Source organism: Colius striatus, chromosome 11 (assembly GCF_028858725.1).
Source record: "Colius striatus isolate bColStr4 chromosome 11, bColStr4.1.hap1, whole genome shotgun sequence".
In the NCBI taxonomy this organism is placed as follows: Eukaryota; Metazoa; Chordata; class Aves; order Coliiformes; family Coliidae; genus Colius; species Colius striatus.
The window spans coordinates 1,785,804-1,813,232 of record NC_084769.1 but is presented as its reverse complement, the minus strand read 5'-3'; the positions used below and the strand labels follow the sequence as shown (position 1 = coordinate 1,813,232).

General features: G+C 48.3%; 1 protein-coding gene across 6 annotated transcripts; it reads right to left on the bottom strand.

Moving 5' to 3' along the window:
• Nucleotides 1–491: 491 nt before the first annotated feature.
• Nucleotides 492–27,429, bottom strand: PRPF40A (pre-mRNA processing factor 40 homolog A). 6 transcript variants are annotated; one of them, XM_062004584.1, is made up of 26 exons: nucleotides 26,813–27,429; nucleotides 24,729–24,866; nucleotides 21,512–21,592; nucleotides 19,217–19,247; nucleotides 18,958–18,980; nucleotides 17,750–17,827; nucleotides 17,535–17,645; nucleotides 16,999–17,119; nucleotides 15,749–15,773; nucleotides 15,121–15,429; nucleotides 14,147–14,255; nucleotides 13,261–13,325; nucleotides 12,520–12,684; nucleotides 11,547–11,655; nucleotides 9,977–10,127; nucleotides 8,817–8,950; nucleotides 8,388–8,502; nucleotides 8,139–8,230; nucleotides 7,879–7,995; nucleotides 5,165–5,302; nucleotides 4,553–4,648; nucleotides 2,874–2,960; nucleotides 2,656–2,752; nucleotides 2,489–2,550; nucleotides 1,272–1,406; nucleotides 492–648 (listed from the first exon to the last, which is right to left on the bottom strand). In XM_062004584.1, exons 1-26 carry the CDS (start codon nucleotides 27,173–27,175, stop codon nucleotides 556–558), a joined length of 3,045 nt encoding a protein of 1,014 aa, XP_061860568.1. In that variant the 5' UTR covers nucleotides 27,176–27,429; the 3' UTR covers nucleotides 492–555. The 6 variants fall into 6 exon arrangements, with proteins under 6 accessions (XP_061860568.1, XP_061860566.1, XP_061860567.1 ...); XM_062004582.1 differs by having other exon boundaries at nucleotides 8,139–8,242; nucleotides 17,750–17,851; nucleotides 26,813–27,261; XM_062004583.1 differs by having other exon boundaries at nucleotides 17,750–17,851; nucleotides 26,813–27,261.

The following is a 27,429-nucleotide window of genomic DNA, read 5'->3' as shown; positions in this document are numbered from 1 at the left end:
CCAAAGCCAGCCCCCTCCCTCCCCTCCTTCCCCCCGGCTGCCCTCACGGGGCTCCCAGTTACCTTCAGAGCCCCCGGGCTCGGGCAGGGGGCTGGGGCTGGGCACGGCTGGGGGCAGAGCGGCTGGCTCCACGGGCTTTGTTTTGCAGCGCGGCCCGGGAGGTGGGTCCATCTCCCCTTCCACTGCCTTCCCCTTTCCAAGATAAAAACAAATCCGTGAAAACAAAGGAAGCCACAAGCACCGAGTCAGGACAAAAGCCCCGTGCTGTGCCCGGCGGCAGCAGCAGCGTTCACACCCTTCCAGGGCCCCGTGCTAGAAAGGTGCCAACGCCGCCCCAGCGCCCCCAGCCCCGGGCCAGACACCCCCCACCCGCACCCCCTGGCTCGGGTCTGCTGCCAGGCAACAGCAGTGCTTGAGGAGGGATGGATGCAGTGAAACTAAAGCCCACTGTCCTTGGCACAGTGGAACTCAGGATACCGGGACCCAGGGCCTGCATTAGACATTGGTTTCTTTTATTATGCCACAATGTAAACATATTTGCTATAAATAACGTTCTCATTGATCTTCATCCAGTTGCTCCAACAGAGTCCTCCTCTGCTTCTCCAGCTCCCCCTCGCTCAGCTCGCTGCCAGAAGTGTCCCAGTTGCCCTGCAGGGAGAAGCCAGGTCAGTGGTGAGCAGGGCTGAGCCACAGCCCCACTGCCCCCCTCACAGCCCCTCAGCAGGGCAGAGGCACAGGCAGGGGCACAGAGCTGGGGAGGTGCCAGGACACGCCAGGGAGCACAGGGTGGGTGGCAGTGGGGCTGAGGCCCTGTTGCAGACTCTGCTGCTCAGGCTCACAGTCCCCATAGACGTTGAGCCACCTAAAGGGGTTGCTTGAAGGCACGTGGAGGCAACCAAAAAAGGTAACCCAAAGCAGACCCTCACCCTCCCCTCCCTGTTCCTCCAGGGGTGTTACCCAGAAGGCCAATGCCACCACCACTCAAGAAAGCAGAGCTCATTCCCACAAAAAGACCCCACCAGACACTGCAGCAGTTCCTGGCTCTCATCCCCCGAGTCTCACACATCCCTCCCAGCCAAGCCCCAGCCCACGGCTCCCAGGCGCTCCCCAGCCCAGGGAGCACAGCTACTGCACAACTTTGTTCCGCCCAGATGTGCTCCATTTGACATATCCCAATGGAAGGGGACCAGCAGTAAAGCCTCAGCAGGTTCAGGCAGCCCAGGAGAGCTGGCAGCCTGCCCCGGGGCAGCCCGGGCACACACGATGCTTACGGAATCTTTCCCAGGTCGCTTCTTAGTAGGAGATTTATGTTTGGATTCAGATCTTTGTCTGGCTCTATCCTTTTCACTCTCCCTCTCTCTCTCTTTTTTGTCTTTCTCTCGTTCCATGTCAGATTCTGGCGAATCCTGTGCAAACAGAGGGGAAACCATTAAATATCAGTCTGGAATGGATTGGCTCAGAAGGCTCTGACTTCCAGCACAGACCATGTGAGAAACCTGCTGGAAGAGGCTCCTGGTTAAGCACATCCAACGAGCCACTGCAGAAGTGAGTGATGCAGAAAGTTACTGAAGTGGTTTGGAAAGAAAGGGAGAGTGGCTGGTTGGACACAGAAGAGCTCTCCCAGCTCTCAGCACGTGCCGATGCCACATGGCGAGTCTCCTCTGTGCAAATGCCACCCACTCAGCCAGACCTCTGTCAGGAGAGGGGTCTGGGGCAGGTTTTGCTGTGCCAGGGCTGTCCAGCCACTCCCCACTGCTTTAAAGCTGCTGGGCTGGCACTCGACATGAGCCACGTGGTGAGGGGCTCGGGGCCACAACTGCGTGTTTGCCCCAGTGCTGACGTGACCCCGTTTGTGTTGCAGCCCTTTAGCGCTGGTGCCGCACACCACGGCCACCACCTGCCAGCTCCCTGTGCACACTGGCCACTGAGGGGCACAGGCAGCTGCTCAGAGATTACAGGAAGAAAACATCAGCTCTGAAGAGTTCTGCAGCCAGCCTGAGTCCAGAGACCCAAAGCTTCTTCACCCAAGACAAAAAGTCCCTGTTGGGTGTCAACTGATGCAGAGGAAAAACCTCCCTCTGCAATTCAGGTCCTTTTGATGCTCCAGGACAGTCGACACTGGGGCTCCCACCGTAACCCTGGCACTCCAGCAGAGCAAAGGAACGATGCTCAGCATAAGGCAGAACTGTCTGGGGTTCCTCCCAGCTCTCCACAGCAACAAGATCTACCCTGACAAACTGTGGATGTCAGGCTGCTGGCCTCTGCTGGCATGGCTGCTGCTGCCCCCCACATTCAGCACTCTCCAATGGCTTGGTATGGAGGGATATATAGGAGGAAGCTACGATGGGACCAATCCCCTCCTCCAGTCAGGTTTCACACTGCCCTGACTGCAGAGGCAGTGGGATGGTTGCAGGCAGCCAGAGGGGAGGCTGGACCCCCACGTGCCCAGGGGGCCATCACCCAACTCCAAGCAGCAAACCTCACTTACAGACTTGTGTCTTCTCTTCTTGCTCTTTTTCTTGTGTTTTTTTGACTTCTTGTAACTCCTCTCTGCAGGCAGGGGAAGAAAGGAAACCATGTCAGTTACAAAACCGAGGAGAGGCAGCAAGGAAACAAGTGTCAGTGATGGGGAAGCAGAGGAGGGAGAGGCCGTACCGGACTCGGCGCTGGAAGAGCGCTCCGACGCCGAGCGCGACTCCGAGCGCTGACGCTTCTTCTTGGAGTGGCTGTCGTCATCCTCGGACTCCGAGCCCTGCAGGCACAGAACCAGCTCTGTCAGCAGCAAACCACCCCCCTGCTCACTGCAAGCAGCCCCAGGAAGAGAAGAGAAGAGAAGCCCCCAGGAGAGGTGAAGCCGTGGGGAGGGCCCTTACCGAGCGGGAGCGGGAACGCTTCCGGTGGTGCTTCTTTGACTTCTTAGAGTGCTTCTTGTTCTTCGAGTGATGGTGCTGGCACTCGTGCTGGGGAAGGGAAGGCAAAGCTTACAGGGGATCTACAGGACACAGCGAGGAGCTCTGGTGCTGTGTCTCACTGTCCCCAGGGCAGCTGTGGCCAGCAGTGCCTCTGAATCCCAGAACCCCAGCACGGTGCGGGTGGGAAGGGCCCTGCAGAGCCCCTCCGGCCCGAGCCCTGCTGAAGCAGGTTCCCTTCCATCAGGGGGCACAGGGCCTGCAGCCTTTCCTTCTCACACACATGCTCCAGCCCCTCAGCATCTTGGTGGCCCTGCACTGGCCTCTCTCCAGCAGTTCCCTGTCTCTCTGGAGCTGGGGAGCCCAGCACTGGACACAGGACTCCAGATGAGGCCTCAGCAGGGCAGAGCAGAGGGGCAGCACAACCTCCTTTGCCCTGCTCCCACACTCCTCTTGATGCATCCCAGGACAGCTCACAAGCAGCCACCAGTGCTGCAGTGTATGAGTTCTGGTAAGAAGCTTCTAGAAGCAGCTTTCGGTGTGGCTGTTCACAGCTTCTGTTTCCTGCATCTCTCTTTCACTGCTGCCAATTAAAGCCCCTGCTTACGATGGCCTAGAACATCCTGCACACCTTGCTCTGCCAAACTTCAGATTCTGAGATTCAGCCAGTTTAAAAGCATTGAATCATTTTGTCTTGAAAAGCCCTTTAAGTTCATGGAGTCCAAGCTCTCCCCTCACCCTGCCCCAGCCAGCACTGACCCCTGGTCCTCAGCACCTCAGCTGCATGGCTCTGGGATCCCTCCAGGGCTGGGCACTCCCCCAGCTCCCTGGGCAGCCTGGCACAGGGGCTGACACCCCTCTCAGGGAAACAGTTCTGCCTCAGCTCCAACCTCAACCTCCCCTGGGGCAACTTGAGGCTGTTGCCTTTTGTCCTGTCACTTGTTACTGAGGAGCAGAGACCAAACCCCAGCCCACTGCAGCCTCCTGTCAGGGAGTGTCAGAGTGCTCCTGTCTCCCCTCGGCCTCCTCTTCTCCAGGACTCTTACAAACAAAACAAAACCCCCCAAAGAGCACGTGCTGAGAGCCAAATCTCACATTATCTGCGGAAAACCAGTTCCTCATCCAACACATCCAACACTCCCTCATCCCCCTCATCAGAACTTCTGCAGCTTCATTTCTGGATGGGCCGCAGTCAGAGTTAAGAGTGAAACTAAACTCCATCATCCCCTTTGCACATCAGCCAAAAACTTGCTGCAGTAACAGTGATAATAAAAACCAGGTGCATGTGCAGAGCTTAACATGTTGTTCCAGTTCCTGATTTACAGAGAATGAAGCACTGCAGGAGTTCTGTTTCCAATTTCATCACGTTCCGTACCAAATCACAGCAAGAGGCCTTTATTCCCAAATAAACCAGGAAATTCTGATGCCAGCTTCCAAACCTCCTTGTAGGGAAGCAGAAGTGAAAGAACCACGTGTCAAAAACCATCAAGTAACTGTGACATGTGTCTTCACTTCCTCACTTTCAAGATGAGGTCTGAACATCCATTAACGTAAGGCCCAATGCTCACTTGTAACAGAACTCAGTCCAAGTTAAGCCCCTCTCCCTTCCCACCCAATCAGCTAAGAAATAAAGTAAAAACTACCTCTAGTACATGCATGAAGTCTTTGAATATTCTTTTCCTTTCTGACTCCAGAGTGATGTCTTCAAATGCTGGCTCCTTCACAAACCTATCTCTGATCTGTAAGAGAAGCAGCAGTGCAACACTCAGTGAAACACAGCCCAGCATGGGAGACGTGATGCAGCAGCTGAACAAGCCACCGTGCTGCTACTGCTTTTATGCCACCTTCATAACCAAACCAGCCTTCAGGAAAAGTGTCCTGGGTGCCACCTTCATAACCAAACCAGCTTTTTCAACCCAGCAGAACGCCTCACCTCCGTTTCAGTTCAGTCTGGGGGCTCGGTGTGGTTGTGTTTTTGGGGGCTGGGGGGCGGTTTTGGGTTGGTTGGGTGCGTTTAGGGATTTTTTTGGTCTGGTTTTGAATTGCACTGAAGCAAAAGTATCCCCAGAATGAGGCTGCTCACACCTAATTTCACTGATGAAAAAACAGGAGTGTTTTTATGGGTCTCAGCCTTTCAGTTCATACCAACTAGGAAAGAGCTTAGAGAGTCGAGGTTTTACTTATAAAAGCCTTATCCTGCAGCAGCCTGTGACATGCATCTGGAAAGCCTTTCCTAACTCAGTGCTGATACATACATCTTCCCAGACAGCATCCAGCTCGATGGGAGGGGTGGCCTGCTTCAGCATGCTCTTGAAGGCAGACTCTTTCCGCTTCATTTTGCGGGCTTCTTCTTTCTCCCTCTCTCTTTCACGGGCTTCTGCCTTTTCCAGCAGCTGCACAACCAAAAGCCAGATATCAAAATGGAGTATTTTGACATTGGAAAGATACCAAAATAGAGAGTTTAATAACTCAGCTCAAAGCAATGACAAAAGCCCAGTGACAGTTCACCTTTAGTTTTCAACCAGTCACTTGGGTGTGCAGGAACATTGGCCAACTACACACAGACACACACACAGACACACACACACAGAAACAGACACACAGACACAGACACACAGACACAGACACACAGACACACACACAGAGACACACACACAGAGACACACAGACACACACACACACACAGACACACACAGACACACACACAGACACACACACACACACACACACAGACACACACACAGACACACACACACACAGACACACACAGACACACACACAGACACACACACAGACACACACAGACACACACACAGACACACACAGACACACACACACACAGACACACACAGACACACACACAGACACACACACAGACACACACAGACACACACACAGACACACACACACAGAAACAGACACACAGACACAGACACACAGACACAGACACACAGACACACACACAGAGACACACACACAGAGACACACAGACACACACACACACACAGACACACACAGACACACACACAGACACACACACACACACACACACAGACACACACACAGACACACACACACACAGACACACACAGACACACACACAGACACACACACAGACACACACAGACACACACACAGACACACACAGACACACACACACACAGACACACACAGACACACACACAGACACACACACAGACACACACAGACACACACACAGAGACACACAGACACACACACACACACAGACACACACAGACACACACACAGACACACACAGACACAGACACACACAGACACACACACAGACACACACACAGACACACACACACACAGACACACACAGACACACACACAGACACACACACAGACACACACACAGACACACACACAGACACACACAGACACACACAGACACAGACACACACACAGACACACACACAGACACACACACACACAGACACACACACAGACACACACAGACACACACACAGACACACACACACACAGACACACACAGACACACACACAGACACACACACAGACACACACACACACACACACAGACACACACAGACACAGACACACACAGACACAGACACACACACAGACACACACACAGACACACACACAGACACACACAGACACAGACACACACACACACAGACACACACACACACAGACACACACAGACACACACACACACACACACACACACACACACACACACACAGACACACACAGACACAGACACACACAGACACACACACACACAGACACACACACAGACACACACACAGACACACACAGACACAGACACACACACACACAGACACACACACACACAGACACACACACACACACACACACACAGACACACACAGACACAGACACACACAGACACAGACACACACACAGACACACACACACACAGACACAGACACACACACACACAGACACACACACACACAGACACACACACACACAGACACACACACAGACACACACACAGACACACACACAGACACACACACACACACACACAGACACACACACAGACACACACACAGACACACACACAGACACACACACACACAGACACACACAGACACACACAGACACACACAGACACACACACACACACACAGACACACAGACACACACACAGACACACACACACACAGACACACACACACACACACAGACACACACAGACACACACACACAGACACACACAGACACACACAGACACACACAGACACACACACAGACACACACACAGACACACACACAGACACACAGACACACACACAGACACACACACAGACACACACACAGACACACACACAGACACACACACACACACACGGAGAGTGGTGTATAAGTGAGAGAGCATTATTTAATTCCTGCCACAGGATGTCTCAAGTCAAAGTGTTTGTGTTTTGCATCTTTATTTTAGGAACTGCTACCAAGATAAGCAACTCTGACACACAGCACCTCTCTCAAACACAATCATATCAGAGAATGGCAGGGCTGGAAGGGACCTTTAGAGATTATCCAGTCCAACCCCCTGCCAAAGCAGCTCCCACCTAGATCAGGTGGCATAAAACAGTACATAAATATTTAGGAAATAAATACTACTCAAATAGATATTTAGGAAGAGCTTTTTCCCTGAGAGGGGTGTCAGCCCCTGTGCCAGGCTGCCCAGGGAGCTGGGGGAGTGCCCAGCCCTGGAGGGATCCCAGAGCTGTGGAGCTGAGGTGCTGAGGGCTGTGGGTCAGTGCTGGGCTGGGCAGGGTGAGGGCAGGGCTGGGACTCCAGGAGCTTCAAGGGCTTTTCCAACCCAAGTGATTCTGTGATTCTATGGAAAGCAGCCATAGCCATGCAGTGAAGATAAGGGTCTGTTGTCGTTTTCACAAGAGGTGTCACACTGAGCAGCTTCTGAACACCTCCACAAATCACTACTTACACTGTTGAAAGCCAGCTTGATATTTCCTGCATCTAAAGTAGTAGCTCTTTTGGTTGAGCTGATGACTGTCACAAAATCTTCAAAAGAAGTGTTCACTTCCACCACAAAGCCTTTATCCTGCAAGAGAGTTGCTGCCTTGGCATCAGGCCACCCGGGAGCTCTGGGCGCAAAGGCACGTGAAGGGGACACAAGGTGCAATCCCACCTCCCAGCACCAAAGGGAACCCATGTAAAAGAGCATTTACCCCCCCATACCCTTACCTTTAGGATATCTTTGATTATCTTCTTTTCATCATGGTAACGTGCTTTTAAGTCTTCAACATAGAACTTGAAAAGATCAAGCGCTGTTGATCCTGATGAAAAAACTAGATAAGTCAAAAGCTAGCTCTAGTAAAAGAGCTGCATTTCTTAGACAGTGTGAAAAATAGACAAAAACAACCCTGCTCTATTCTGCCCACAGCCCCTGCCTTTCAGCCCACAGCCCCTACAGGGCTCAGGCAGCATTCTTACCAGGCTGACCAAGCATATTAGTGAATCTGATGTCCGAGCTGATGGTCGGGTACAGCTCCATCCAGGAGGACATCGAATGTAACTGGCCGTGCTCGTGCAGTTCGTCTAGAAACAGCTGCAAAATACAAGTGGAATGGAAAGCTGGAGTTACTCATCGTGCTCTCCCTTGGCTAACAGCTGGAATGAACACTTCTGCTAACTGCAACTCCATTTCTGCCGCTGAAGGGTCATTTTTTCGACCACCGTCTCTTCCTGCCTTCCTCCGCTTCCAACCTCCCAGCTGCATCTCCCTTCCACACAAACCTGTTTCCTCTAACTTCCCCCTCCCCTTGCAGCTTGCTGGCACACCACGTGTCAGTACAGCAGACACTGACCACTGATGCACCACAGGCAGGACACGTCTGGGGCAGAAAAAGGAAGCCCACCAACCTGAAAGGATTCTCTGTTTTTACGCTGCCGCCTCCTTTCTCGGAGCAAACTTTTCTGTTTCTCTTCTTCCTCCTCTTTTTCCAGCGCCCTGATATGTTCTTCAAAACAGATCAGTGCATCCTCCTTGTCCATGTCTAGCAACAGATAACAAACAGCCATTAAGAGTGGAAAGCAGGTATTTCTTTTGACTAACAACCAAGCTTCTCCCTCTGAGATCACAGTTGTTACTGTGAGTGGAAGGCACACACAGCACATCCCAACCTCCTCCAGCTCAGAGCAGTTATCCTTGCCAAGAGAGAGCACAGAAGGCTTTGTGAGCAGTCTCAATGATGTCCAATGACAGGACAAGGGGCAATGGGAACAAGCTGCAATAGAAGCGGTTCCAAAGGAACACAAGGGAAAGCTTCTTCCCTGTTGAGGTGAGGGAGCACTGGCAGGGGCTGCCCAGATGGGCTGTGGAGGCTCCTTCTCTGGAGACATCCCAACCCAGCTGGATGAGCTCCTGTGTGCCCTGCTCTAGGTGGTGCTGCTCTGGCAGGGGGGTTGCACTGGGTGAGCTTTCCAGGTCCCTCCCAACCCTTGAGATCCTGTGGTTGAGCCCTTGTGCACCTCCTGCATTACCACAGGTACCAGAAAAACACAGGACAGAGGCAAGAACGTGAAGCCTCTCTGCCAAATGCTTTAGCAGCTGTGCAAATGCATATGCTGCTCTTAAAATACAGCATCGACTCATTCACAAGAAAAAGGTGATCACAATGGAAAAGTCACCTTCTTACTCTAGGAGAGCAAAGGCAAGTGCTGTTCTGGGAAAGCAAACACTGCAGGACCTCACTCGGCCTAGCAGAAGGCAGTGGAAGTATTTGCAACACACATCATGTTGTCAAATAAGACATTGAATTTCAAGGGCTAACAGCTACTAAGGCAATTCAGTTCCCTCCTCCAATGAAAAGTACCCACTGCTTTGCCATGAAGATTAATCAGTAATGATTTCTGAAGCTGACATCTGCTGCCTGGGAACAAACCAGGACATGCTCCCTTCATATGCACTGCCACAGTGGCTGTGGCCTGGGCAAGAGCAAGTCATGCCCACTCAGGGGTCCTTCCCTGCTAAAGACAAACCCATTCCCTCCTCCAAAAGACAACACAGACAGTTTACATACTCTGGAGTTCCTCGTCCTCTGCAAACGTGGGATTGTCCATCAGATACTGCTGAGCCTCTGACCAAGTAGTGCAGTAAGTGACATTGGCCATGTTGTCCAGTATGTTCTTCAGAGCTTCCCAGTTCCTCTTTCTTAACTGTTTGGCTTGTTCCTGAGGAGGAGGAAAGGCATTTGCTGCTGTTGGTGTGAAATTTGAGGTTGTATAGACAAAAACACACAACCCCTCAGGTTTGTTCTCCCAGAAAGCACAGAATCAACCTTTCATTTACATGTCAAGCAATGTAATGCAATTTGGATCTACAACCCATTTCTACATGCTAGTGTTGCTAGCATCCACAGAGAAATCATTGCAGTAGCTGTCTCTGACACTCCCCAATGGGACAGGCTCATGACACAGTGCTCACCTTTTAGAGATACTGCTCAGAAACCACCAGCACAGTCAGCAAAGTGCTGTAACGAGGCCCAAGGGCTCACCATGCTGCTGAAATGCAGACCTGAACCCCATGTGCTCACCATGGGCCACTTCTAGAGCACTGCTGTTTGGATTCTGGCCTCTTTGTTCTGCTCCCCAAGCAAGGGTGAACCTTAATGCTAGTCTCATTTAAATATCAGTTTCAGAATCAGTCTTGCTACATGCTTTGTTTCTAATTGTGTGTTTTCCCAAGGATTGTTGGTAGTGCTGCATCACTACCAGATGGCAGGGAAGAGAACTGAGCAGAGAGAGCTAGGGCCAGATCCTCTCAGCTGGTGTGGTACCTCTGAGGGTAAAGGAGGCACAGCCTTCTGTGACAAGCCTGGGATAGTTTCACAGTGATTCAGAGCAGACCACAATAAAAGCCATCATATAATTTACTATAATCATGCTAAAAATGTAACACAAAATCAGCAGCAGCAGTCTCAATAAAAACAAAGACTCTCCAAAGACATTCCTGTTGCTACAGAGTCAAACCCAGGGCTCACCTTGGCACCAGCAGGCTGCCACGAACTAGCTCGAGCTACTCCCAGTGTGCCTGCCCAGGCTCAGACAGGCAGCCTGTCAGGAACTGCCATCTCCACAAGGTCACCCTGCAGCAGCTAGCCCCACAACTTCAGTTGTGTACCGGGCAGCAACAGAACTTCCCCATAGTTTTGGTAAGGATCCATCACCTCCTGCCTGCCAATCTCCTGAATACCCCTCCGTAGGGAGTGTACAATGAGAACTAAGGAACAAGTATCTCCAGATTCACCTCTACAAAACACCAGTTGTAGTTTGGGAGAGTTCCAGCAATGCTTTTATCCTCATCCCCCTGCCCCATCACATCTGGCTCCCTCTCTATAATATCTGATAGCTGATAAACCTTGGCTCCCTTCTGTTCTTCCCTCTCTCCCTCCCTTTGGAGAGAGGGTAGAGAGACCTGTGAGCAGTGCGTGGCTCAGAGCAATGCAGCGAGGTTCTTATGTGGCTCTCCATTCCTGCTGCCTGCATTTTCACTGTCCCCTCACAACTGCACCACTGACAAGACTTCTTTACTAAGAGGTAGAGACTAATTTACAGGTACCAAGTGAAAAGATGAGATTGCAAGAAAGTTACCTTCTCTTTCTTAGACAGGAAGAACAAAACATCTTCATAGATTTCCAGGCGGTCGCGCTCGGATATCGCGTTCCAGACCTCCATCTCCCCAAACATCTGTTCAGCTTTCCTGGACACAGCAAAGCATGAGCACACAGCCACCACAACCACTTCCTGACTGCAATTGTCCCTCAGACTCAGGACAACATGAATGAAGTCCCTTATGGCTAGTAATGCCTTTGTAGACATCTCCCTAATCTTCTCAGGGGAATCGTTTTCTGGGGCAGTTTGGCATCTCTGATAAACAAAGGAACCAGATAAAGCTGATGCCTCTGTACACTCCTCTCCACCAAAGTACAAGTTCACCTGCAGTGTGTTACCTAAGAACTTCTATCTCAGGGCTAGCACATGTTCAGGTCACTGTTGTGGCAAACATGAGATGAAATTGGATCTACGAGATTGTCCCCAACAGGGTCATCAGTTACATCTCCCTCTGGGCATGAACTTCCACAAACAAGCTGTCACAGAATCACAGAATGGTGGAGGTTGGAAGGGACCTTTAGAGCTCATCCAGTCCAACTCCCCTGCCAAAGCAGGTCCCACCTAGATCAGGTCGCACCGGAACGTGTGCAGGTGTGGTTTGAAATGCTCCCGAGGAGCCTCCACATGCTGCCTGTGCCAGGGCTCCCTCACCTCAGCAGTTCTTAATGGCAGATGTAACATAAAACTCCTCCCAGTGCTATCTACTGATTGGAAGCTCAACCCATTATCATCAGCACATCCATCACTGGAGTTGTTTTGGGTTTTTTACCCGGGTCTTAAACACATACCATGAAAATGAGACTATTTGTGTTCCTACCAAAACGCCAGTAACAGGCTTCTCCAGGCTGAGAGCATACGAAGGTGAGTGTTCACCAAGAGCAAGCCAGCAAGACCTGACTGTGAACTCGGCAAGCTAGGAAAGGCTGGGACTTGGTTTATTATTGGCCCTTACTTGTATCTTGTTGTGGATGTCATCTTTTCGTGGTTTTCAAGGAAGCGCTGGAAGGACTCTTTAGCTTCTTTGTATTTGGATCTTGCTTCTTCCTTCTCTTCTTTCTCTGTCTGAACTTTGTAAGCATTAAAGGCTTGCTTCTTCTCACTTAATTTTGCCAAAGCACTTCAGAGAAAAAAAAGAAAACAACAAAGTTCATTATACAAAAGGGAATCAGAGCAGAAGAACAAAGCCCAAAGAGCCAAAAGACAACAGATTTGAGTTATTCTCTGGGAGAAAATCAAACACAATCTGCAGAGCCACTCATCACCCTGTGTCTCCTTCAGCACTGATGGGAGGTCATTTAAAAACCAGCAGTCAAACCAAGCAGCTCATAATAAAACACACACTACTGTGATGCTTTCAGGTTGCATTTACACACTTCACTACTTTTACCACAGGTATCAACCACTTTTCTGCCCGTGTTTATGGCAGCCACTTGTTTCATGAAGTAGCCCAGAAAGCCTTCAGCTCTGTCATTGTACATGAAAACAACAGAAATGGCACAAAATACAACCAACACCTGCCACAGCTTTTCCAAGTGGAAAATTAAGCCTGGGATTTGCATTTTCTTCATGGAACTGAGTTCCCTGACAGTGGAACACGTTCACAAATGCAATAAGCTAAATTTAAGGCAGTAAAGACAAACAACCTAAAACAGTATCTGTGTAGGAATTTGAGGAGGAAAGAATCAAGCAGTACCTGTATCTGGGATCATTAATGATCATTTTCATAGCCTGCTCCCAAGAAGCATTGGATGGTACTCGCTGTGAAGACATAAAGTCATTAACTAATTAGCTATGGGGCCAACATCCAACACAACAGGTTCCTTAGAAAACAGGAAAATGAAATAAGGTTCTTTGGGGCTTATTGCTATTCCCACAGTACATTCTTCTGGAAGGTTGTGTAGAACACAACCCTGTTGACTCACTAGACAAAAAGCAAACAGATCCCACATACTCTGAGGGAAAACCAAAGCCATTTTACTCCCACTTCATCTTTAAAACAAAGATAAAACATCAAGGGCTCAGACAATCAGGCAACACTTTTATTAGAAACAGACAGACAAAAAGATTGGCAACCAGAGTTTCCACAATACTTAAACACAGTTTTAGATTTACTGATTCACAGGGGAGAAAACTGTGTCTTTAAATCAGAGTGGCTTATGGAAACACTGCACGCTAATCCAACAGGGTGTTCCTTCTCTTCACTGTCTGTGAAGCATCTAGTGAAGCTGTCTGTCACTCTGTCAAATCACTCACTGTTCCACTTGGAATTGTGGACAAAGACCAGATGAAAAGTTTGCCTGACTGTGGGTTTCACGTTAAAAGGAAGAAAGCAAGAATAAACCTGAACTCAGGGTGCCCTGATGAAAACCCAACACTCCCCAGCTCACCCAAAGAGCTGAACAAGCCCTGAAGCTGTGTATTGTTTTCACTGTAGTGTTCTTCTCCCTCATTTCTTGTCTAGTACAAAAAGAATCTTCGACAACAGTGGGAAATTCTTCACAAGGAAAAAACCAGCTAGCAGTTTCAGGCAAAAGGAGTTTTTGCAGCTCAATAAAGGACAGAGAACAGTTGACAAGTACCTTTTCTTTCAGCAGCTCTTTAAATGCTTGCTTTGCTTCTTCCTTTGTATTCCATGTATAGGTTTTTTTGACTGGTTGGGCATCATCATCCTCTTTCTTTGAAGCAGCACTATATTAAAAAATAATCAATAACTTCATTATTTCGGCATTTTTTCTAAGGGCCACTGAAGAGTCACAAGCACTACAATCAGATAGAATCACGTTTATAAACAGCAGCTCCAACAACACTAATGATGTTACATGTGACAAACACAACAATTTGTACAAGACTTTTCCTTACAGGCAGCATACAGAACTGACCAAAAGAGCACACTGTTTCAGAGAAGTATTATCACTTATGGACTTGGCTGCCTGCTCAAGTTATCTTGAAATGATTCATAAAAATGTACTGCTGAAATTTAGCAGGAATATCTATGGATACAGGGTATGAAGAAGTCAAGGGGAGTGCTTAAAAATACACTTCTTGCCCTTACTTATCTCCTGCTGGCTATAAACCCATGCAGGGTGTTTCTTTTTGGTTTGAATGCTAAAAATCACAAGCTATACCAGAGAATTTATTATGTGGAGAGTTATTAAAAAACAAAGGGCCTTCTTTTTGGTGGAAGTGGAAAAGATCTGTTTAGCATTGCATTTTCCTCCAGCAACAGCCAGTTGCACTGACCTATGGAAGAGGAAACACACAGGGGAAGCACATAATGTTGCCCTAGGAAACTCTTTACAGCTATCAAAAATGTATGAACTGTTCACAGCCACAATGTTCTCTGTAGGGTTGAAAAGCTTTAGGATGGGGATGGCAAGGGGAAGGTCTTTTAAGGCTTCCTCCTCTCTTCCTTACTCATCATTCTTCTCTGCTGCCATTGATTTCCTGCTCACGTGTCACTGCCAGCCTGGTCCTCTACAACTCAAGATATAAACCAGATCCTAGGAGAAATCAAGACTGCAACAAAGCCACGTTGCTTTGTAATTTCACTTACTCTGCTGAGGCCTCCTGCTTGGCAGAGTCATCCGCTGCGTTAGCTGCAGCTTCTCCCCCCTGTTCCTGCGCAGCGGGTGCGGCAGTTGCCTGTCCCTGCTCCTCAGCCGTGGCCGTGCCAGTGCTGTCATTTTCTACTGCAGAAGCAGTGGCAGCAGCTTCTGCCTCGGGGGCTGCTGCTGCTGCAGAGGCAGCAGTGGTGGTGGTGGCAGCCGCGGCGGTGTCGGCAGCGGCTGCGCTGGCTGCGGTTGTTGCTTCTGCTGCAGCAGCGGGAGCAGAGGTCCCTGGAGCGGACTCGTCAGCCTTGGTGCTACAGGGATCACAAAACACAACAGCTACAGTTTGAATAAGTTAACAAAGTATGAAATGGGAGGCTTAGGTCCATAGTTATGGAGATTGTATCTAGCACAACCTCAGCTCAGTGAAAGGAACTGCTTTAATCAAACTGGGGTTCTATGGACATCAATCAGTTAAAAAGGAACCTAGAATGTATTGAGGCTTTATATATCAAGTCACTATCTGGAATGAAAAGCTGCAAGGGATATGTTTTGAGATTCAGGGACTAGATTCCATTTTTAACAAGCAGGCAGCTTAACATAAAGACAATAAGTATACCATGAAACACATACCTGTTTTCTTCAGCTTTGATCATTGCTAGGGGGGAAAGGGAGAAAAAACAATCAAACCCAGTTTCCATATGCACAGCAAAAAGCTACTGTCAACATGATTTAATAAAAGTGTAGCTTTAAGTATTTGTTACTGTCAGTAACTTTAACTTTTGTGCCTTTTAAAGACTGAAATCAACTCATTCTAAAACACAGTTTGGAAACGGATCACAGTATACAAAGAATGGCTTCCTGGTTTCAAATACTTATTCTGTCTTCAAAAGACTAGTTTAAACACAAAGCCAGGCTCACTGAAACAGATTGTTCCTCCTTTTTTATTCTAACAGTCACTGATGCTCATTCTTTGCTGTATTTTTTTCTAATGCTCATTGCTTACTCCAGCTGATTTTGTGGGTTTTTCTTATTTCCCTTCCAACACCACCCAAAACCAAGCTGAAAGCAAAAACTAGGGGCATGGTACCATCTAACATTTGTACAGAGCAGACACTGCCTTTCTCATACAGAAGGGCAATTAAAAATTCACTGGGATTTCTGCCACAGTAAAGTTTCCCAGCATAACTTTGCCAAAAATGAAAAGTAGACTGATACCTAAACAAAGGCTTACAGGCAATTTTGGCCTTCAGACAGTCAGTACTGCTGCTTTGAACATAAAATACATCACTATTCAAAACTCTTCCCAAACACCGAAACAAAACACAGTTCTTACTCATTCAGAAGCCACACTGTGTAACAGAGGTCCAGCATCCTCTCAACCAGGTTTCCCAAGTGCATGAAGATTAGCACAGCCATCCCTCCACCTCTTGACTTCTCCCATCAGTCTGAACCCCTTCACAAATCCTACCAAGTTCCTACAGGTTAAGTAAGAGTCAAACCCTGCACCAGCCCTGAAGGCGAAGAAAGACTTAGAGCATGACCTGCTGCTAACCCGGAGAACGTGCAGGTAGCCCTGCACCAGCCATGGCACAATCCATCCTAAGGCAGGTTCTGTTTAGGAACGCGAGGGGGAGCTGCTGCTGCTGCCGTGCAAGGAAGAACTGCCGGTGTAACGGGAAAAGGGATGGTGCTGAGGGCACAGGAGCCAAGAAACCTCAGGCTGTATTCACTCTACTACACACAGCTTATTTCAGGAGATGTGATTTCTAACAGAAGCCTGACAGCTATGCTTTGACAGCAACACTTTGCCAATAGCCATGCACATGCAGCAGAGCCTGCAGCTCGCTGCCACCCTCCCCACTCAGTTTAGGACACGTTACCTTCAAGATCCTCGAGCTCTTTGGGTTTTGCCCAGCGTGATTCCTTTGTTTGGGAGTTGTAATAGTAGGGCTTTCCAGAATCAGATTTATACTCTTTCCAGGGACATTTAGACAACAATTGCTATTGAACAGAAAACAGAAACATAAAAACCCAACTTAAGGACAGTGTTTTAAAACTCAAAGGGTAGCTAGAAGTGAGGCACAAACGCTGAGCCACGCAGTCCCTCAAGGATCCACCAACACAAGGCACATACTTCCAAGGAATATTACAGAATGACATCATTTTAACAAAGAAAATATATGTAAACATTGAGGAAGCTTGTCCAGAGGCTTTGTCCATTTCCAGCCTCAAGTTTTACCAACACAAGGAGTGTGCCATGAACCTTTTTTGCAATGTTTCTTATTTGAAGAGTTTGTTCCTGCCGCAGAAAAAACCTCCCAAAAACTATTGGCACAACTATGCTCCTGCATGAGAGTCATGCCAGTAAGTTCTTGTGTTCACACAGGACAGAAATCTTCACCTGAGTTTAGTTTACCTCAGCAGGTGTTTTGAGATCATCTGGCTTCTCCCAGGTAGACTGCTTGGTTTCGGTGTTGTAGTAATACGTTCTTCCATCGGGTGATTTGTGTTCTGTCCACGTAGATTTCTAGGGAAGATACAAAGATCCCATTGATGTTGGACAGTAACTGCTGACCAAGATGCCATCAAAAGCCACTGAAACGCTTAAAGACAAGTGGAAAGCAGCTGAACCTGTTTAGAGTGGTCTTCATTAACAGAACTGTTGGTTGTGGCGGTTTGCTGGGCCGCGCAAACTACGGGATGTGTTGTCTGAGGGCGAAACAAAACAGAGCTCTGAAAAGACATTCTGGTTAATATCTGTTTTGCATTTGGATGTGTAAATTAAACACACTAATTCAGCAGCAACAGAAAAGCAGCAAGCCAAGATTTAAACACGTTTAAGTCAGCATTAAGTCACTCCCCCACCTCCATTCAGCAGCCAATCCCACCAGAAAAGAAAGCAAAAGCCAATGTGAGCAGTTCCTAACAACTTCCAAGTCCCAGAAGCACATCCTAGTTTCAAAACTAAGGGAAATTTGCTTCAAGAAGATTCTGGGTTCAGGAGTTGGGTGTGAGGTCAGGAGCACCTTCCTACTTCTTTCCATTGGCAGTTGATTGAAACTGTGTGAACTGAGGACGGGGGGAATATGGCTTCAGCCGGCTACTCTGGGTCAGTTCTGGGTATGGCTGAGAGGAAACAACTCCCTTGCAGGTCCAACTCAACTGCCTTCCTCAATTACACAAAACATAGAAATAAAAAGGGCAACTGATATTCACTGGTATTTAAAGATTAGGCTGGGTACAAGGTCCCCAGATTTTGAAGCAAGAACCAGTCACTGACTGCTGGTACCTTTGAGGCCACGTGACTGCTTTTACAGATGCTGCCACTCAGTTATACAGCCAAACTGTTTTCTTTGTCACCTTAAAAAACAAAGGTAAATGTCTGGGCTATCTTCTAGAGAAGTAACTCAATATTGACAACATTTGAAACAGAGACTGGAAGTAACTCGTGGCCATTCAAGGTGCCACGACACAAAATAAACCATCTAAGGTCTTCAAGACCTGCCTGGACACGTTCTTGTGTGACCTGATCTAGGTAGGACCTGCTTTAGCAGGGGGTTGGGCTAGATATCTCTAAAGGTCCCTTCCAACCCCTGCCATTCTGTGATTCTACGATCTTAGGTTGCTGCCCTGCATACTAGATGAACTAGAAAGAGACTTCAGTGCTCAGAAACTAGCAGAAATACAATAGGAAACACATCTGCTTTAACTATGAAGTACAGAGGGTGAAATAAGCAAAGCAGCTCTGTGTGAGAAGAAAGCTAAGACACAAGGTTTTGTTTGGAAACTGTAGAGCCAAGCATGCAATAAAACCTTCCAGAATTTTGGCTTTCAAGTACCTGAGTTCCAGGAGGTGTTACACCTGAAAAACAAAATTGACCAAAACATCATTTTAAAGGGGTTCAGTTGCCTCATTTCCCCTCTGTAAAGACCCCACTTAGTCAATGCTTGACAGAAGGCAATTTACTCTGGGAATCAATGCAGAGTCACTTACTCACATGCTACATTGGATTTTACAGAAAAGCATCTTTTTTTTTCCCCTGCTTCGCTTCACTTTGGTGAAATATTTTGAAATGGTAACAAATGGTTCCCACTTACCTACTTGGGCATCCATACTGTTCACCCCTGGCTGCAGAAACAAACAACAAGATGTTTAAGTACCGAGGGCAACCGTAGTTAAATCATCAGTAAAGACAGTACGTGTCCAAGCAAGTGCTTTCAGTCTTTAAAGATGGATTCCCAGCTTCCCATCTCCCACTGCATTATTACTGTTCCTTCAATCAGCAATCCACAACATCAATCTATCCAATCAGCTACATTATCATTATCTGGCACAGGCTTTAAATGTATTAGTGTTGCATTCACACAAGTGCTGCAGATATCCAGAGCTCTCACAGATACCCTTCCTGAAATTCTTTCAAACTAAGGAAAAGCATTCACAGAACTCAGCGCTCTCCCAACTGCCTTCCTTTTCCTGCAGGCAAAACCAGAGCTTGCAGCTTTGCCTTCTGCTAGGGTTTATCCTTCAGCTCTCTTCTGTACATGTGAGTAACAACAAACCCAATTAAAAAGCGAAATTTGGCAAAGAAAAAAATGTTATTGCAGCGATTCTGTTTGAGAGCATCCCAGAGGGCTACAACAGGTGAACCACCAACAAACTTTAGGCATTTCAGGTGCGTTCTGGATCTGAAATATTCCAGCTTCTGTGTGTGCCCCCGTGTCTGTGACAGCAGGTACTGCCAGGTAAGCAAGGCCACAGCTCAGTTTGTGTCTCCAGCAAGTAATTCTTCTAACAGTTGTTTTCTTCTGCCCATGATCACTTTTCCAAACTCCATCCTAACTTGCCATGCACTGCAAGGGCACTGACTGAAAGAAGCGTTCTGAGGGATGACAGGTTCTAAGCAGCTTCCTGGAAGTATCCATTTCTGCAGATCACAAACCAGAGAGTGAACCTGCACAGGAGTGGTCTGAAAGACCTACAGACTTGGATGAAACAAGTAAGACCAACGATCCCCAACACCTGTATGAACCATCCCATTGGCCTTATATTCCATTTTACACTTGGAGAAGCTGTTTTCCACCAGACAGCCAAATCTGTAACAAGCCAATAATCTCACAAAGCTTACCAGGGAAATCTTCAGGGCTGCAAGGAAGGTCATGATTTTTTACTCATCTACAAATGAATTTAAATTAGGAAGCGGCAAAATCATTCTTTTCTTGCTCCTCCAGCCCTTCCCAGGTTGTGGTAGATGAGTGCTGCCAGGACAAATGCCCTCTCAGACACAGGAGCAAAGGGGTGAGCTCCTGCTGCCACTGCCCAAGAGGGTTCAAGGCAAATTACAAGCTGGAGCCCTCTGCCATACTACCTTTGCCCCCTAAATACCATAGATCTTTCAATCAAATTTCATTCCTAATTCAGTATTAGAAGACCAAATGATCTGCTTTCTTCCCAAAATATGTTAAAACACACAGCAGAGCTCAAAATCAGACTGCTTTGAGCACTGATCCCTCTGTCCCCTCTTAAGTCTCTTTCAGCCATAGCATTTTCAAGCCTTTTTTTTCCTGAAGTCTTTCAGAATTTGCCACGAGCATCACTTGCCAGAAATTCTTAACAACCCCTGTATGGGAAGAGGAGGAAAATCACTAACACCCTTCCTTGGTAACTTGTAAAATGTTTAGAAGTAGGTTCAGAAGCACAAGAACTAATAAAGTGGTGTTCCCAAGGACTTGCCTGAGGAGCTACTGACTTAATGATACCAAGGCACTAACATACACTCACATCTCATTAACCAGGGATCAACAGTGAGAAACAAAGATTACATTAACAGGAAGAAAATGTAGGCCTTTTCCACTTCAGAGAGAGAGAGGTGTCATCTGTAATATCTCTGCAATAACTTCCTTCTCCATTTCTCCCCAAAACAACTTATTCCACAACTCTACTGGTGACAGCAAACTTTACCTGAGGTCTCAAACGTGCTGTATTTCAGGAACTTTTATGAAAAAAACAGATATGTAGTGGTCAGACAATTTGCCAGAGTTCACATTGGTTCCTGTCAAGCTACAAGCAGATGAGGGACAAGAGAGGAGGCCAGGGGTGCAGGAAACACTAGGGGAAGCAGAATTCAGAGAGAAAAAACAGAAAGGAGAAATAGATGCAGACATAGAGGAGAGTTTAAAGGATGGAAACCCACAGGACACTGAGCATCATTAGCTGCACCTCTCACAGAAATCCCATTGGTTACAATAATTCAAAAGCTAGATAAAACTTCATTGCAATTAGCAATATCTCTTTCACAATGCAATTCCAGAAAACAAAGGCATTGCCATGCTGAAGTCACGACAGAGAGTGACAGAAGGACCTTCTGAAAAGCAGCAGAGATCAGTTAAACTCACCGGAACTGTGGGCTGCATAGCGGCCTGGGACATGTGAGACATCATCATTCCAGGCATGACTGACTGCATCATTCCAGGCATCTACAATTAAAGGACAGGTCAGATGTTCTAAACAGAAAAGATGAAGGTTCTTTTCTTTTTATTTAAAAGCAAGCACCTGGTACTAGTTTTAAAAGCCCCCAAAACCCCCTTTAAAGCACTTGGGAACAAAAAGTGAGGTAGGTTTGGAGGGTTTTCACTCCCTTCATCACACTGCTACAAAATCAACATTAGGAGTAACATGTCTGCAGTTCTGCAAAGTCTGGTAGGGTGTATTCATAGAGACAGCCACTGAAGCTACAAAAGAACACCACCAAATGATGTGTGGTCTGCTAAAAAGCTATTACTGAAACACTAAGTTAACAAATCAAACAAAGGAAAGGTAAACTCAGAGTCTAAGAGGAGTTCTAGTCACTTGTTTTGACAACTTTCATCCTGTCTCACTTTCTTCTCACCTCTGCAAACAGGAGGAACCATTTTACAGGAAGGGACACTACAAGAATGATCAAAAGAGCCATTTACTTTAAGCAACAGAGCACTAAAACAATTCTCAACCCTGTTTTTAAAGGTCTAGAGAAAAATCTGTGATATGGACATACAATATCAGATCATGTACAGGGTGAACTTGGTAATGAGGATGTATCACACCACAGTGAAAAGTTCAGGCTTGTGTATATATAGATACACCAGTCTCTCTCTCTCTACATATATATACACACTTATGCATATCTATCTATATATACACACATACTTATATACAAGTCTAGACTTGCATCTGAGTTTGCTGGGTGGTCCAACAAGACCCCAAAACCCCCAGAACTGCTGCTCACATAAGCTGGCTTTTGCTCAAATATTGATACTTACAGGCTCAAGGGACAGTTATGGAGAAGTTCTGCACCACGGAAGTGATGCACTGAAAAGAGGTTAAAAATGCTACTGAAAGTGTTTAATACCCTGCCTGTTTGCCATTATTTTTGCTGATCCCGGCTTTTAAGAACTAACAAGCCATTAAAAGAACAGCAGCAAAATCAATGAAATAGATCATTTAAGTCATTATGAGCGTGAACCTTTTCGCCACTTATCCCAAACAGGTCTCTCTTCAACCTTGCAGTTATGCTCCTTTACCTTTTCTGCGCTTGGCAGGCTGGCCAAGTGACACTATCCCCCTGTATCTTCAGGGAGCATCAGGTTACCACTCTCCTTACCTTGCAACTCATGTGGAAAGAGGGGCGTGTGGTAGGGCTACTGCTCCACCCTCATACCCACAAGGTTTTCTTGGGAGGGTGGAAGAGGAAAGGTGGCTGCAAGGTGGCTCCTCCTACTTCTTGCCATCCAGTAGAAGAAAGCACTTTTGCCCTAGTGCTACTTGCGACTTGAAGGGGCTCTTAAAAGCCCTGTCTCAGGTCTTGAACAACCCCTGTGCAGGGCTTGGTTTGTGCATAGTGCTAACCCAAAGCTGGCAAACGGGAAAAAAACCACTGGGAAGGAGAAGCAAGTGTTTGCCAACAGCTCTTCCTCTGAATGGTGCCGACAGGAGGCCACTGCTGTTATCTATTCAAAGTGCCTGTTCTGCAGGGGGTTACCTCAGAAAGGAGAAAAAAGCTACAGAACACCCCATCCTGCAAAGCCTCACAAATAAACCTCTGCTATCTGCTGGAAGAAAGCGCTTATCATCAAGCAAACAAGCCAACATCAGCTCCTGCTTCCAGCACAATAGTTCTGGTGGGAGAATATCGCCATCCTGCTCCATCCTTAAGGCTGTGGGGTAACTGAGCCTCTGAGCTCCTCTCTGCCATGCCATTTAGCTTTAGCTTTTTGCTCTACACCTACCAAAGAGTCCTGAGCTCTCTACTGCTTAAGGATTGAGATATTCAAGAAAAAAGAACTCTTAAGTAAAGGAATTAAACAGAAATGCTACTGAAGTTTCTACTGAACACATACAAAGCTCATGCTATTACCTATCATGCTAATGGCCAAATCCTCCTCATCTTTTAGAACTGCAGGATTTTTACAGCAGAAGCTTTAAGAGGCTGCAAAACCATGCTGAAGAGACTCCTAACGAGCCTTTATCCTACCCACTTTATCCAAGGTACTGCAAAGGAAGACACTGAGTTGCCAGCATGACTTTGTGGGCTGTTTTCAGAGGGTTGTTCTTTCTTGTTGTCCTCTGTCTGCTCTGGTCTACTCTATCCCTCTGGTCTACTTGATGACACTCAGTTTCTAAGTATGCAAACCACCATCACAAGTAGTATCACTGGAGCATCTTATATCCAGAAAGAGAGTTGCTTCTTTCAGAAGTTCAGAATCTAATCAGAGACCACCCAGATAAAGGGTCTTTGATTACTGAAAATAGAGCTTTAAATTTGAGAAAAGAAGAGGCATGACTCAGGCTACTATGCCTGTCAAACTCAGGTTCTCACATGTCAACTTCAATGGCCAAATCCATTCTTCAATCTAGTACCAACTGTTACTAGTTGTTATATACACAGAATTATAAACCACTCCCTAAGAGTGAGGAAGGAATTCTGTACAAATTCAGAATGGCATTATTTCTTCTCTCACACTTCCCTATAACCATCATCTGGGTAGACGTAAGAGTTAGCCAAGAATTAAAGAAACATCAAGTTCTCTAAAGCTAACACCTCTGAAAAGAACCAACATTGTATGATTTGAAGATATTAAGATAACTTCACTTCTTCAAAACCTACAGAATCACTGAATCTCAAGGGCTGGAAGGGACCTGGAAAGCTCATCCAGTGTAACCCCCCTGCCAGAGCAGCACCACCTAGAGCAGGGCACACAGGAACTCACCCAGCTGGGTTGGAATGGCTGCAGAGAAGGAGACTCCACAGCCCATCTGGGCAGCCCCTGCCAGTGCTCACCTCAACACTGAAGAAGTTTTTCCTTGTGTTCATTTGGAACCTACTATGTTCCAGCTTGTACCTGTTGCTCCTTGTCCTACTCACACCCGCAGCTCTTTAAAATTAGTTACATACAAGGGGCATTAATGACATGTCACAAATGAGAAGAGTTTCTGCATGGATGGAGCCATGGCAATCATTAACCTTACCATTTCCAAGCTGCTGTGTGAGACTCACCTACCTCAGGGATTGCCTGACATCATTATGGGAAAGATGGAAGAAAAGAAGGAAAAGGGAATCTTGCAGAACTGCCTTACCTGCCCCATTGGTGGTCCTCCCATGGGGGGCATCATCTGAGGCATCATACCGTGGGGGACTGGGGGCATGTTTGGTGGTCTCTGCCCCATGGGGTGCATTCCCATGGGAGGGTAATGTGGCATGCCAGGGTGTCCCATCTGAAAGCAGGCAATAAGAAAAAAAATCAGCCAGTGATCCAAAACCCCCCACAAAAGCATCAAAACCAAAGATGTGCTCGATACTGAAAGGGATTTGGGCACTTTTAGACTGATGCCGTGAACCAGTAAGCAAGATCATTTGTATTTCCAGGTCCTCCAGAGCCAACCATCATGGAATGAAGCCATTTAAAACTTCAAAACCAACATCCAAGTCAAAAAAACACCCCAAACAACTTTCAAAACATTTCACCGTATGGTTTAGCACAGAAAGAAGATACTAAATTTAAAAAGGCAACTGCTTCTGCGTGCTCTTCCACACAACTGTGCTCAACAGAAGCAACCCTGTACCACAGAGGTCAGAGAAATAAAAGTCTCTTCTAGTCCTGAGGGCCCAGTCTGAAATAGCTTCTACACCGACTGCTCTGTATTTTCCTAAACAACTGGATCCTGCTGCTGTTCTAATACTTGGTACAGTCGTGCTGTTAGCACAGAAAACAGATACTGACGCTCTGTCTTCACTATCAACACATATTAAAAGCTTTCTGTTCCACAGTTCTTTAAAACAAAGGCTGGAAAGCACTTCAAAGAAGACGCCATTTAAGCACACACACAGAGAAATAGATGAGGAGAGTGCCTTCGTTTATTAACATGAAACTATTCTTTACCAAAATATCATTTCAGAAGCGTCCTTAGGAGATAACGCTGCTTTGTGATGGATTTAAAAGAGACATACTAGAAGACTCTTTGAAGCAGGGCACAGGTGGTTCACACAAAAAAGTCACAAACCACTGGAAAGGTTTGAAACTTCTGAATCTCCCACTTGACCCTTGGCCACATCCTCGGGTGTCCCTGGACATGCAGTGACAGTCCACTGACTGAGGCTGCCCAGATGCCTCCAGGCAGAACACCCATGCTCCCTCCACATCCCCTTCTCCGAGCACAATCAAGGAATCTCAAGTGCTGGAAGGGACCTGGAAAGCTCACCCAGAATAACCCCCCTGCCCGAGCAGCACCACCTAGAGCAGGGCACACAGGAACTCATCCAGCTGGGTTGGAATGTCTCCATGGAAGGAGACTCCACAGCCCCTCTGGGCAGCCCCTGCCAGTGCTCCCTCACCTCAACACTGGAAGCTTTTCCTTATGTTTCTTTGGAACCTCTTCTGTTGCAGCTTGTCCCTGTTGCCCCTTATCCTGTCATTGGCCACCCCTGAGCACAGCCTGGCTCCATCCTCCTCACACCCACCCTTTATGTGTTTGTAACCATGAATGAGGTCACCCCTCAGGCTCCTCCAAGCTGCAGAGCCCCAGCTCCCTCAGCCTTTCATCACAAGAGATGCTCCACTCCAGCATCTCTGTGTCCCTGCACTGAACTCTCTCCAGAAGCAGCTCCCTGTCCTTCTGGAACTGAGGGGCCCAGAACAGGACCCAGATGTGGTCTCACAAGGGCAGAGCAGAAAGGGAGCAGAACCTCTCTTGACCTGCTAACCACAGCCCTTCTAGTACACCCCAGGATGCCATTGGCCTTCTTGGCTACGAGGGAATGTTGCTGGCTCACATTTGTCCTGCTGCTCACCAGGAACCCCAAGTACCTTTCCCCTACACTGCTCTGGAAGAGTCCATTCCCCAACCTGCACTGGTACGTGGGGCTGTTCTTTCCCACATGCAAGACTCTACACTTGCCCTGGTTGGACTTCATCGGGCTTCTCCCTGCTCAGCCCTCCAGCCTGTCCGGATCTCGCTGAATGGCAGCACAGCTTTCCTCTACCGCCTGACAAGACTCCCCAGGCAGGTGCCGTTTGTCACCAGGCGCTGTGACAGGGCTCCCTTATGGTAGAAGCAGCACCGGCCAAAGCCCCCTGTGCCCTCGCGTAAACTCTCCCGACACCGCGAGTCCCGCCACAAAGGGCCGAGGCCCGGAGCCCTCCATCCCCCCGCCCCGCACTCACCATGAGGGAGCCGCGGTCGACGCCTCCGGGCCGCATCGAGGGGCTCAGCAGGCTGCCCCCGCTGCACCTGCCAAGAAGCCGCCCTCTGAGTGGCTGCCGCGACGAGGGGCCAAAGGGCATGAGTGGCTCGGGCTCCCCGCGGGGCGGGAGCAGCGGGGCCAGCAGGCTGACTGGCTTCCCGGCCGGCCAATCCGGGCGGCCCGCCAGGCGGCTGCTCTTCGGCGATTGGTCCGCGGCAGAGGCGACGGGCCGGACGGCATCCCCCGGCGTCAGCTGCATGAGGGGAGGGGGCTTCGGCAAGGAGAACGGCAGCGGCTGCGGGGAGGCGGTGGCGGCCGCCGCCGCCGAGTCCCCACCTGACATCCCGGCCGCGAGCTAGCTCTTCTCCGCCTCCCTGAGCGTCGGCGCCCGGAGCGGCGAGGACCGGGCGGATGGAGAGAGGCCTCCCCCCGCGCCGGAGGGGGGAGGGGTAGCGGTGGTGAAGGAGCCGCGGAGAAAAGGCGGCTGCGGCCGGAGCCGCGGCGGCGACGAGCAGAGGCAGCTCCCGGAGGGCAGCGAGCGGCCCGGGGCCGGCGGCGGCGGGACGGGCCGCGGGGCCGCGGAGAGCGCGCGGGGGG

What these genes read in the sequence shown, in the direction of transcription:
- PRPF40A (XM_062004578.1), bottom strand. Translation starts at nt 27,175, where the DNA reads ATGTCAGGTGGGGACTCGGCGGCGGCGGCCGCCACCGCCTCCCCGCAG. An exon ending in AGCGTTCCCGCTCCCGCTCG is followed by an intron (nt 2,753 to 2,873) that starts GTAAGGGCCCTC and finishes CTGTGCCTGCAG; the next exon opens with GGCTCGGAGTCCGAGGATGA. An exon ending in AGCGACCTGGGAAAGATTCC is followed by an intron (nt 649 to 1,271) that starts GTAAGCATCGTG and finishes TTCTCCCTGCAG; the next exon opens with GGCAACTGGGACACTTCTGG.